Source organism: Tamandua tetradactyla, chromosome 15, assembly GCF_023851605.1.
Source record: "Tamandua tetradactyla isolate mTamTet1 chromosome 15, mTamTet1.pri, whole genome shotgun sequence".
NCBI classification, from domain to species: Eukaryota; Metazoa; Chordata; class Mammalia; order Pilosa; family Myrmecophagidae; genus Tamandua; species Tamandua tetradactyla.
In genome coordinates, this window is record NC_135341.1 from 49,435,177 (window position 1) to 49,448,107 (window position 12,931).

General features: G+C 45.2%; 1 protein-coding gene across 5 annotated transcripts in view; it reads left to right on the plus strand.

The window, feature by feature from the left end:
- Positions 1 to 12,931, plus strand: part of PLCD1 (phospholipase C delta 1) — a 33,384-nt gene that overhangs the window by 7,822 nt on the left and 12,631 nt on the right. For all 5 annotated transcript variants that reach the window (XM_077129807.1, XM_077129803.1, XM_077129805.1 and 2 more), the window contains 2 exons: positions 904 to 1,068; positions 4,538 to 4,766. In XM_077129807.1, the coding sequence (XP_076985922.1) occupies positions 904 to 1,068; positions 4,538 to 4,766 (394 nt within the window). The remainder of the gene's footprint in view (positions 1 to 903; positions 1,069 to 4,537; positions 4,767 to 12,931) is intronic.

Genomic DNA, 12,931 nt, shown 5'->3' on the forward strand with positions numbered 1-12,931 from the left:
TCCAGGATGAGGGTAGGGCAGTGAGGGGTTCAGGCAGCAGGCTCATCTGTCTCTCCTGGGATCAAGGATCAGAGACCTACTCAGGCAGTCTCAAGTCAGGGGTAGGGGGAGCAGGGGCAGGGGTGGCAGAGATGGGCACAAGGGTCCCACAACACCCACAGTGTTGACACCAAGAACTACAAGTGTCATTACTTAATGTCCAGGACCCTCCCGAGATATATGCATCATCTCCTTTAACCTCAGAACTTCCTTTGAGGTGGGTGCTGTTATTCCCATTTTAAAAACAGGAAAGTAGAGGCCTGTTAACATGAAGTTACTTACCCAGGTCCCAGCTGAACCCAGGCATGAGTAATTCGAGAGCCACTGGAGCTGGAAAGTTGTTGAGTTCCATGAGGCTCTGGGGTCCAGTTTCACTCTGTGACTGCCCTGTTTCTTTTCTGCTCTGCCTGGTCTTCTGGTCCCAACTTCCTTCAGTTCATTCTGAACTCTAAATTTAACCAAGTGGGGTCCACCTCATCTCTTAAGCCAGACCATGTCCTAGGTAGCTGGTCCCCCACCCTCAGTAACCAGCTACTCTTGGATTAGCTGCCTTTCCTTAGTCTAATTCAGCTGCTGATGGCAGTCACAGGTATAAACTATAGCCTTGGGTGGACAGATTTCTGAGGTTTGGCATAGCCACTTCAGCTGGCAATCAGAGATGGCTCCTGGACAAGGCAGGGTCCTGGCAGCACATTGGATCACGAGTGAAGGAGGGAGAAGTGAACAGAGGACCAAGGAGAGAATGCGGCTGGAGCCATTCAAAGGGGACTCCTAGAGGATGCAGGGGTGGATGTGGCTGGAATGGGGTTAAGGTAGCAGAGACACTGACGGAGGAGGTGTCATCCTGCTTGCTGTGTCCCCCAGGCCTGCAGAATGATGAGGACCTACAGGCACTGCTGAAGGGCAGCCAGCTCCTGAAGGTGAAGTCCAGCTCATGGCGGAGAGAGCGCTTCTACAAACTGCAGGAAGACTGCAAGACCATCTGGCAGGAGTCCCGCAAGGTCATGCGGACCCCAGAGACCCATCTGTGTGAGTGCCCAGGGGCAGGAGGCAGGGGACAGAAGGTGGAACCTGTGCCTTGGATGGGGAAACTGAGGCTGGCTGGAATAGTGTGGGAGTGGAGGTCAGTCATGGACCAGGATTGCAGATAGAATCTGAAACCTAGTCTGGTGGGGCTTTGGTCAGTCATGCAACCAAGATGAGAGATAGGGAAACTGAGACTGATTGGGGTGGAGGAGAGAAGCCTGTTAAATCACTGATAGTGAAACTGAGGCCTATTCTGGACTGGAGAGGGCATTCCTGGAATGAGAACCAGTTATAGAGGTACTAAAGCCTTGTGGGGGGTGTGGGATACAAAGCCTTGACTGCAGATAGGGAACTTGAGACTCAGAAGTAAGGAGGGAGCTGGGCAGTGTTGCCTGAACTCACAGGTAAGTGCCCAGGCAATTGTGGGAGGGAGGGAAGTTGGAAAGACCAGGACTCCTAGGACTCCAGGTGGGATGAGACTAAAAGCCAGGCCCAAAGTCCAAGGACAGATAAGAAACTTCTGGATATTACTAGGCAGGATGTGAGGTGGAGCTACAGGAAGCAGTCTCCTCCCTTGAACTGGGACCATATGAGGGATGTTGGGGTGGAGCAGGGTTGGTTTACCCAGTAAGAGTCCACAGCTGGGGAATTCCCTCAATTCTAAAAATGCCCAGGAACCCAAAGCTAAGGAGTGCCAATGGAGAGACACTTAGGAAAGAAACTCTGCTGACTTCTGCCCTTTAAGGCAAGAATTCCTAAAGATCCCATAGAATGAGATGTCCCCCTCCCATATCTCTGCACCTTTATTTAGTGGGAAAAGTTTAGACCAATGCCATCCAAGAGAACTTCCTGATGGTGGAAATGTTCTCAATCCAATATACTAGATACTAGCCCACCTGTGTCTGTTGACCATCTGAAATGTGGCTAGTGTGATTGAGGAACTGAGTTTTTAATTTTATTTCACTTGAATTAATTTGTATTTCAATGACCACATGTGGTTGATAGCTATTGCAGTTATTCATTGTGGCCTGGACTTCTCTGCAGCTCAGACCCCTGGCAGTCCCTCATCCATTCAGCCCACCCTTGGCTAGGGGGAGGCAGGGCCAACCCTGGATGACACCAGACACAGCTGACAAACCACAAGTGGGAGGGAAGCATAGGGAAGGAGAGGGACAACTTACTGAAGGTGTCCCCCGAATGGAAGCGTTGGGGGTGACATTTGACTCAGCACTTATCTGCCAAGTCTCAGGATGCTGGGGATCAAGACATGAGAAGGTGTGCCCTGCCTGCCTGTGACATGTGGAGGGGTCCAGAGGTGAGCCAGGGCAGGAGCAGGGGCAGGTGGGAGAGGACAGTGCTGGGTCCTGGGGGCTGTGGGCCATGAAAAGTTTCTGAGCAGGGTCGGGCAGGGTCTGAGGGGCTGGGGGCCTGAAGCATTTTCAGAAAACCTGAACCTGTGTCTGCCCCAGCCCAGCCCACTGACACATAAGTAAGTACAGGAGCGACTGTCTGAACTTGGTTTTGTTTATGGCGCCAGACAGGCTCCTTCATAGGGCTCCTGCCCTGATAGGGGATTTCCTGTTATATATGCTGGTGGGCTGGTTCTGAAGATCATGAGTGGGGGCCCAGTGAGAATGGGGCAGCTTAGACTCTGAGCCGTGGGGATTCCCTCAGGCCCCCTCCCACCACATATGCCTGGCTCCCCAGCATGCGCTTGTGTTTGGTGGGGGGTGGGTCTGTGGTCATATAGAAGAGAGGGAGCCCCAGGCCTTGCCTGCAGGAACCCTCATTTTGGCTGGTGATATGCTGGCCTCATATTGGGACAACTATGAGCAAAAGGGCAGGAAGAACATTCCAGGAAGGAGGCCCAGTGTAAGCAAACGTACAGAGAAGGGATGAGGAAGGGCCCTGAGTGGCAGGCTGAGGGGCCTGCATCCTGAGAGGAGAGGCTTGGGGTAACAGGCCCAGGGTTGGGGAGCCAGGTGTCCTCAAGTGAGGAGCATGGAGTCTGCCAGCCTGGCCCGCCTCCGTGTCAGAGGTGGCCAAGACAGGTCCTGGGTTGAGCCTGTTGGCTGCTCCCCTTCTCTGGGTGGGCAGTGACACTGTCATCACTGACACCCGGAGAGGCACAGAGAGACCAGGTGAAGGAGGATTGCCACTGCACCCATTCCCGCCCCCGCCCTCCCCACCCAGATCTCTCTGGCTCTGCTTCCTGCCTCCTAAACCCCTCCCCATCCTGCCCTCCACCCCCGTGGGCTCTGGTTCCCGGAGGCAGACAAGGTGTTTATCAGTGGTGCAGGCATCTGGACTTTTTCTCTGGTGTGGGCAGGGTGCTGCCCTGGGGGGCTCCATGTCTTAGGCTTCCTGTTTTCATTTCCAGCTGCAGCTGATGTGGGATGTAGTGGGGCACAGGAGGCTGCGGGTGGAGGGATTAAGCTGGGATATCCTCTGTACCCCAGATAGCCTAGGGGGCTCATGTGTCCCGCTCCTAAGAGCCTGCTGCCCAGCCTGGGCACATGCCACACGTGGGGCCCACAGGTGGCAAGGAGGCCTCGGGGCACTCAGGATGGGGATGGGCACAGAGAGGGACTCCTAGGATAGATGGATGAGGCTGGCTCAGGATGAGGGTACAGAAGAGAAAAAGCCTGGATTGTGCTGCTGGGAGGCCCTGAATGAACCTGGCTGGTAGGACTGGCCCCTGGCCATCCAGGGCACATATCTGGTGGGATGCAGGCAGGGTCCTCCCTCTTCCTGAAGCCTGGAAGGCTGGGCTGTGATGGGAGGGCTGTCCTGCAGGCTCCCAAGGGCAGAACGATGTAAACTGTCAGACCTCAGGGAGCCTTCCTCCACCCTCAGCACCAAGGGGCTCCCTGAGGTCAGGGCACATACAGACACACGCAGGGCAGGGCCCTCTTTACCCTCTGATGTGGGCACTTCTCCTTCTGCCCCCAGAGGGCTGACAGAGGCTGGTCCCAGTCTCCTGAGTGGACATGAGAAGGGCATGGGGGCTTTTCTTGCTGTGTGAGTTAGGGACAGACCCCAAGTCAAGTAGGATCAGGAGAAATTGTGGCTCCCTCTTTGTCATTGGGCCCCAACCTCCACAATGGTGCTTCCCGATCTTACTCTAAGACCCCTACCCTAATCCTTCTTCCAGGGCCCCTGCTGTCCTTCTGTCACTGAAACAGCAGGCCTGGTTGCTTCAGGTGTCCTTTCTGCCCTAAAACTCTGTGTCTCTCCCTCTGCATTGCTACTCTGCCCACTCTGCCTACTCCATCTCTACCTCAGCCTCTACCTTCTGCTCTCCTTTAGGTCTACCCTGTCTGTCCCCCTCTTCTTTAGAGAGCTCCTGCCTGAGCTCTAGCCCTGGCTGTGTCTCTAAGCTCTGCTGCCCTCCAGTGTGGAGTTAGCTGTGTCGGGGCAGGGATTGGCGAGTCATGACTCTCTCGGCTCTACTCCTGCCCCCTGCTTACAGTCTCCATCGAAGACATTCAGGAGATCCGGCAAGGACACCGCACCGAGGGCATGGAGAAGTTTGCCCGTGACGTGCCCGAGGACCGCTGCTTCTCCATCATTTTTAAGGACCAGCGCAACACCCTGGACCTTATTGCCTCGTCGCCAGATGATGCCCGGCACTGGGTGCAGGGCCTGCGCAAGATCATCCATCACTCGGGCTCCATGGACCAGCGGCAGAAGCTGCAGCAGTATCCTTGAGGTGGCAATGGTGGGTCCAGGACCAGCCTGCACACACTGGCCGTGGCTGTCCCTGGGGCAGCCTCGGTCTGGGAGGGAAGCAGGGAAGGTACATGGGGCCCTCTTTGGCCTGTTCTGCCCAAGGAACCAAGGGCCAGACAGCTCTGCAGCCCCCTGAGGCCCCCTCCTCCTCCCTCTGCAACCAACACAGAGTTGAGAGGCTGGCGAGGCTGAAGGGAGCAGCTTCAGTGGGGGACCAAGTCTTGTACGTTTTGATCATATTTCCTAGAATTATTACATTTTTTCCCTTCTGGGAATTTGGGGAGCCACAGTACACCCCTGTCGCATTCTTGGCAAGTGATCAAGTTTTCCCTGGGCCTAGTGTGTATGCCTGCCTGTGAGCTTAAAACAAATTCACTGCACAATCCCGTTGCCCCATGCCATACTAGTCTGGTTCGGGGTGATCGGGCTTCTGGTATGCACAGAATGGAGTGGAACCAGCTACCGTTCTTTTTTCTTTCTTTAGGTTTTTTTTTTTTGATTCTTTGTTTTTTTATTAGTTAAAAAAAATTAACAACGAACAAAACATTAAGATATCATTCCATTCTACATATACAATCAGTAATTCTTAATATCATCACATCACATTCATATCATCACATGAATATGCACATAGTTGCATATTCATCATTTCTTAGAACATTTGCATCGATTTAGAAAAAGAAATAAAAAGACAACAGAAAAAGAAATAAAACGATAACAGAGAAAAAAAGATTATACATGCCATACCCCTTACCCCTCGCTTTCATTTACCACTAGCATTTCAAACTAAATTTATTTTAACATTTGTTCCCCCTATTATTTATTTTTATTCCATATGCTCTACTCTTCTGTTGATATAGTAGATAAAAGGAGCATCAGACACAAGGTTTTCACATTCACAGAGTCTCATTGTGAAAGCTATATCATTGTTCAATCATCATCAAGAAACATGGCTACTGGAACACAGCTCTACATTTTCAGGCTGTTCCCTCCAGCCTCTCCATTACATCTTGAACAACAAGGTGATATCTACTTAATGCGTAAGAATAACCTCCAGGATAACCTCTCGACTCTGTTTGGAATCTCTCAGCCATTGACACTTAGTCTCATTTCACTCTTCCCCCTTTGGTAGAGAAGGTTCTCTCAATCCCTTGATGTTAAGTCTCAGTTCATTCTAGGGTTTTTCTCAATCCCTTGATGCTGAGTCTCAGCTCATTCCAGGATCTCTGTCACACGTTGCCAGCAAGGTCCACACCCCTGGGAGTCACGTCCCACACAGAGAGGGGGAGGGTGGTGAGACTGCTCGTTGTGTTGGCTGGAGGGAGTGGCCACATCTGAGCAGCAAAAGAGGCTCTCTTGGGGGTGACTCTTAGGCCTAAATTTTTTATTTTTTTATTTTTTTTTAGGCCTAAATTTTAAGTAGACTTGACCTATCCTTTGTGGGGTTAAGTTTCATATGAACAAACCCCAAGACTGGGGGCTCAGCCTATAGCTTTGGTTGTCCACACTGCTTGTGAGAAAAGCAAGAATTCAACTTGGGGAAGTTGAATTTCTCCCCGCTCTCACTATTCCCCGAAGGGGGCTTGCAAATACTTTTCCACTCACTGATCAAATCACTCTGGGATTCATCGGGGCATCACTCTGGACAAACCAACAAAATCTCATGTCCTACCTGAGATTCCAAGTACTTATGACGTTCAATCAAACTGTCTACATAAGTTATATTAGGAAATGCTCTAGTCAAAATATAAATTTTGTAACAAATAAACATTTTTTGCTTTAGTCTCACACATAAGGTGACATTTTAAAATATTAATTACCATCTATTTTCAGCACCCTGCAATAATGACATTCCTTTGTTCTTCCTCATGCAAAAACATTTTTAAAATTTGTACATTGTACATTTCACTGTTATTATACACTCTAGGCATTCCTAGATTATACCATCTTGATCTTTAACATCTATCTTTCTTTCTGATTTCATTTATGTCCCCTGTCCTCCTCCCTCTATCATTCTCACATGCAGCTTCATTCAGTGTTTTAACATAATTATATTACAATTAGGTAGTATTGTGCTGTCCATTTCTGAGTTTTTGTATCCAGTCCTGTTGCACAGTCTGTATCCCTTCAGCTCCAATTACCCAGTATCTTACCCTATTTCGATCTCCTGATGGTCTCTGTTACGCACAAAATATTCCAAGTTTATTCACCAATGTCAGTTCATAACAATGAGACCATACAGTATGTGTCCTTTAGTTTTTGGCTAGTCTCACTCAGCATAATGTTCTCAAGGTCCATCCATGTTGTTGCATACTTAATAAGTTTATTCTGTCTTAAAGCTGCATAATATTCCATCATATTATATACCACAGTTTGTTTAGCCACTTGTCTGTTGATGAACATTTTGGCTGTTTCCATCTCTTTGCAATTGTAAATAATGCTGCTATAAACATTGGTGTGCAAGTGTCCGTTTGTGTCTTTGCCCTTAAGTCCTTTGAGTAGATACCTAGCAGTGGTATTGCTGGGTCATATGGCAATTCTATATTCAGCTTTTTGAGGAACCGCCAAACTGCCTTCCACAGCGGTTGCACCATTTGACATTCCCACCAACAGTGAATAAGTGTGCCTCTTTCTCCACATCCTCTCCAGCACTTGCCATTTTCTGTTTTGTTGATAATGGCCACTCTGGTGGGTGTGAGATGATATCTCATTGTGGTTTTGATTTGCATTTCTCTAATGGCCAGGGACGTTGAGCTTCTCTTCATGTGCCTTTTGGCCATTTGTATTTCCTCTTCTGAGAAGTGTCTGTTCAAGTCTTTTTCCCATTTTGTAATTGGATTGGCTGTCTTTTTGTTGTTAAGTTGAACAATCTCTTTATAAATTCTGGATACTAGACCTTTATCTGATATGTCGTTTCCAAATATTGTCTCCCATTGTGTAGGCTGTCTTTTTACTTTCTTGATGAAGTTCTTTGATGCACAAAAGTGTTTAATTTTGAGAAACTCCCATTTCTTTCTTTCTTTCTTCAGTGCTCTTGCTTTAGGTGTAAGGTCTATAAAACTGCCTCCAATTATAAGATTTATAAGATATCTCCCTACATTTTCCTCTAACTGTTTTATGGTCTTAGACCTAATGTTTAGATCTTTGATCCATTTTGAGTTAACTTTTGTATAGGGTGTGAGATACGGGTCCTCTTTCATTCTTTTGCATATGGATATCCAGTTCTCTAGGCACCATTTATTGAAGAGACTGTTCTGTCCCAGGTGAGTTGGCTTGACTGCCTTATCAAAGATCAAATGTTCATAGATGAGAGGGTCTATATCTGAGCACTCTATTCAATTCCATTGGTCGATATATCTATCTTTATGCCAATACCATGCTGTTTTGACCACTGTGGCTTCATAATATGCCTTAAAGTCAGGCAGCATGAGACCTCCAGCTTCGTTTTTTATCCTCAAGATACTTTCAGCAATTCGGGGCACCCTGCCCTTCCAGATAAATTTGCTTATTGGTTTTTCTATTTCTGAAAAGTAAGTTGTTGGGATTTTGATTGGTATTCTGTTGAATCTGTAAATCAATTTAGGTAGAATTGACATCTTAACTATATTTAGTCTTCCAATCCATGAACACGGTATGCCCTTCCATCTATTTAGGTCTTCTGTGATTTCTTTTAACAATTTCTTGTAGTTTTCTTTGTATAGGTCTTTTGTCTCTTTAGTTAAATTTATTCCTAAATATTTTATTCTTTTGGTTGCAATTGTGAATGGAATTTTTTTCTTGATTTCCCTCTCAGATTGTTCATTACTAGTGTATGAACTAGAGAGTTTTGAGTGTTGATCTTGTAACTTACCACTTTCCTGTTCTCATTTATTAGCTCTAGTAGTTTTGCTGTGGATTTTCAGGGTTTTTGACATATAGTGTCATATCATCTGCAAACAGTGAGAGTTTTACTTCTTTTCCAATTTTGATGCCTTGTATTTCTTTTTCTTGACTAACTGATCTGGGTAGAACTTCCAACACAATGTTGAATAACAGTGGTGATAGTGGACATCCTTGTCTTGTTCCTGATCTTAGGGGGAAAGTTTTCAGTTTTCCCCATTGAGGATGATGTTAGCTGTGGGTTTTTCATCTATTTCCTTTATTATGTTGAGGAAGTTAAATTTTTTTAACGAGTTTGAGCAGAGTTGGTACTAATTCTTTCTGGAATGTTTGGTAGAATTCACATGTGAAGCCGTCTAGTCCTGGACTTTTATTTTTGGGAAGCTGTTTAATGACTGATTCAATTTCTTTACTTGTGATTGGTTTGTTGAGGTCATCTATTTCTTCTTGAGTCAAAGTTGGTTGTTCATGTCTTTCCAGGAACCCGTCCATTTCATCTAAATTGTTGTATTTATTAGCGTAAAGTTGTTCATCGTATCCTGTTATTACCTCCTTTATTTCTGTGAGGTCAGTGGTTATGTCTCCTCTTCCATTTCTGATCTTATTTATTTGCATCTTCTCTCTTCTTCTTTTTTGTCAGTCTTGCTAAGGGCCCATCAATCTTATTGATTTTCTCAATTGTTTTCATGTTCTCAATTTCATTTATTTCTGCTCTAATCTTTGTTATTTCTTTTCTTTTGCTTGCGTTGGGGTTAGTTTGCTGTTCTTTCTCCAGTTCTTCCAAGTGGACAGTTAATTCCTGAATTTTTGCCCTTTCTTCTTTTTTGATATAGGCATTTAGGGCAATAAATTTCCCTCTTAGCACTGCCTTTGCTGCATTCCATAAGTTTTGATATGTTGTGTTTTCATTTTCATTCACCTCGAGATATTTACTGATTTCTCTTGTAATTTCTTCCTTGACCCACTGGTTGTTTAAGAGTGTGTTGTTGAACCTCCACGTATTTGTGAATTTTCTGGCGCTCTGCCTATTATTGATTTCCAACTTTATTCCTTTATGATCTGAGAAAGTGTTGTGTATGATTTCAATCTTTTTAAATTTGTTGAGACTTGCTTTGTGACCCAGCATATGGTCTGTCTTTGAGAATGATCCATGAGCACTTGAGAAAAAGGTGTATCCTGCTGTTGTGGGGTGTAATGTCCTATAAATGTCTGTTAACTCTAGTTCATTTATTGTAATATTCAAATTCTCTGTTTCTTTATTGATCCTCTGTCTAGATGTTCTGTCCATTGATGAGAGTGGGGAATTGAAGTCTCCAATTATTATGGTAGATGTGTCTATTTCCCTTTTCAGTGTTTGCAGTGTTTGCCTCATGTATTTTGGGGTATTCTGGTTTTGTGCATGCATATTTATGATTGTTATGTCTTCGTGTTGAATTGCTCCTTTTATTAGTACATAGTATCCTTCTTTGTCTCTTTTAACTGTTTTACATTTGAAGTCTAATTTGTTGGATATTAGTATAGCTACTCCTGCTCTTTTCTGGTTGTTATTTGCATGGAATAACTTCCCAACCTTTCACTTTCAACCTATGTTTATCTTTGGGTCTAAGATGTGTTTCCTGTAGACAGCATATAGAAGGATCCTGTTTTTTAATCCATTCTGCCAGTGTATGTCTTTTGATTGGGGAATTCAATCCATTAACATTTAGTGTTATTACTATACGGGTAGTACTTTCTTCTACCATTTTGCCTTCTATATTTTATATGTCATATCTAATTTTCCTTCTTTCTGCACTCTTCTCCACACCTCTCTCTTCTGTCTTTTCGTATCTGACTCTAGTGCTCCCTTTAGTATTTCTTGCAGAGTTGGTCTCTTGGTCACAAATTCTTTCAGTGACTTTTTGTCTGAGAATGTTTTAATTTCTCCCTCATTTTTGAAGGACAATTTTGCTGGATATAGGAGTCTTGGTTGGCAGTTTTTCTCTTTTAGTAATTTAAATATATCATCCCACTGTCTTCTAGCTTCCATGGTTTCTGCTGAGAAATCTACACATAGTGTTTTTGGGTTTCCCTTGTATGTGATGGGTTGCTTTTCTCTTGCTGCTTTCAAGATCCTCTCTTTCTCTTTGACCTCTGACATTCTGACTAGTAAGTGTCTTGGAGAACGCCTATTTGGGTCTAATCTCTTTGGGGTGTGCTGCACTTCTTGGATCTGTAATTTTAGGTCTTTCATAAGAGTTGGGAAATTTTCAGTGATAATTTCTTCCATTAGTTTTTCTCCTCCTTTTCCCTTCTCTTCTCCTTCCGGGACACCCACAACACGTATATTTGTGTGCTTCATATTATCATTCAATTCCCTGAGTCCTTGCTCATATTTTTCCATTTTTTCCCTATAGTTTCTGTTTCTTGTCGGATTTCAGATGTTCCATCCTCCAGTTCACTAATCCTAACCTCTGTCTCTTGAAATCTACCCTTGTAGGTTTCCATTGTTTTTTACATCTCTTCTACTGTACCTTTCATTCCCATAAGTTCTATGATTTGTTTTTTCAGACTTTCCATTTCTTCTTTTTATTCATTCCTTGCCTTCTTCATATCCTCCCTCAATTCATTGATTTGGTTTTTGATGAGGTTTTCCATGTCTGTTCGTATATTCTGAATTAATTGTTTCAGCTCCTGTATCTCATTTGAACTATTGGTTTGTTCCTTTGACTGGGCCATATCTTCAATTTTCCTGGTGTGATTTGTTATTTTTTGCTGGCGTCTAGACATTTAATTACCTTAATTGGTTTATTCTGGAGATTGCTTTCACTTATCTTACCTAGGGTTTTCTTGCTAGATGAGTTTTTTGTCTATCTGTTCTTTGACCTTCAGTTCAGCTTTTTCTGGGCCTCTAGCTTAGGTTTTGTTTAACAAAGGATAATTTTTCAGTTCTTGTTTTCTTGTTTCTTGACCTGCCTGTAAGGTGCTTTTTCCCTTCCCACCCTTAGGAGGGTCTACGTAGGTATTATAGACTCCAGCTGGGTTTTCCTGGACTAAACTGGCCTCCTATCAAGGGGAAGGAGTCACCTGCGTCAATTTTCCCTGAGGTTGAGACCCAGCAGGTTAAAAGACTTTCCTGTGAAGTCTCTGGGCTCTGTTTTTCTTATCCTGCCCAGTATGTGGCCCTTGTCTGCCTGCAGGTCCCACCAGCAAAAGATGTTGTGGCTCCTTTAACTTTGGAAGGCTCTCCCTGCTGGGGGCATGATGGAGACAGAGGAGAGGTTGTAGGCTGGTTTTAATGGCTTCAAATTGCCAAGCCCTGGGGTCTGAATTCCTTGAGAGAGGGATTCCACCTGAGTTGGGCTTCACCCCTCCCCTGGGGAAGGCACAGGTGGGAGACAGCCCTGAAAGCAGTCTGTTTCTGCCTATGCCTGGGGCAGTTGCAGCCCGAGTAGTCCCGCCGCTGAATCCAGAGGAGCCAAGCCTCCGTAGAAACAGCCACAAAAACCTCCGTTTCATCCCCTTTCCTCTTTTTCCGTTAGCCCGATAAGCGACCTCCGCCTTGACCAGGTTCGTCTGAGCTGGGGGCGTATTTGTAGTAGTCAGAATTTATTTATTAATGCCACAGTTGGTGTTTGGTTAGACTCAGTCCCTGCTACTGAGTGTCTTTCCTTTCCCTCTGGGAAGCTCCCTGTGGAGGAGGGGTGCCAGGCACCGGCCGCTGTGGCTTGGGGAACTCACGGTTCTGGGGAGACTCGCAGCCAGTCCAGCTGGTCCAGACTGGGTTACACTGTGTGTCCGGTCAGTTTCGTGGCTCTGGGAGCTGTTCTGTACTGTTTCTGGTTATTTAGTAGTTGTTCTGGAGGACGAACTAAAACGTGCACATTGCTAAGCCACCATCTTGGCCCCTCCTCATTCTTTAAGTTGTTTTTTAATGCTTTTTGGAATTAAAAAATTTGAGGTGAAATTCACATAGCATAAAAATTAGCCATTCTAAAGTGAACAATTCAGGTGGCATTTAGTATATTTACAATGTTGTGCACCCATTATTTCCACCTAGCTCCAAATTATTTCCATCACTCCGAAGTTAAGTCCTTTCCCGGGAAGCAGTTTCTCCCCATTCCCCTATTCTTCAGCTACCAATCTGGATTCTCTCTATGGACAGACACTCTGGATCGTCTATATAAATGGAGTCATTCAATATGTGACCATTTATGTCTGGCTTCTTTCACATAGCATAATGTTTTGGTAATTAATCCAAAACCGTATTTACTTCATT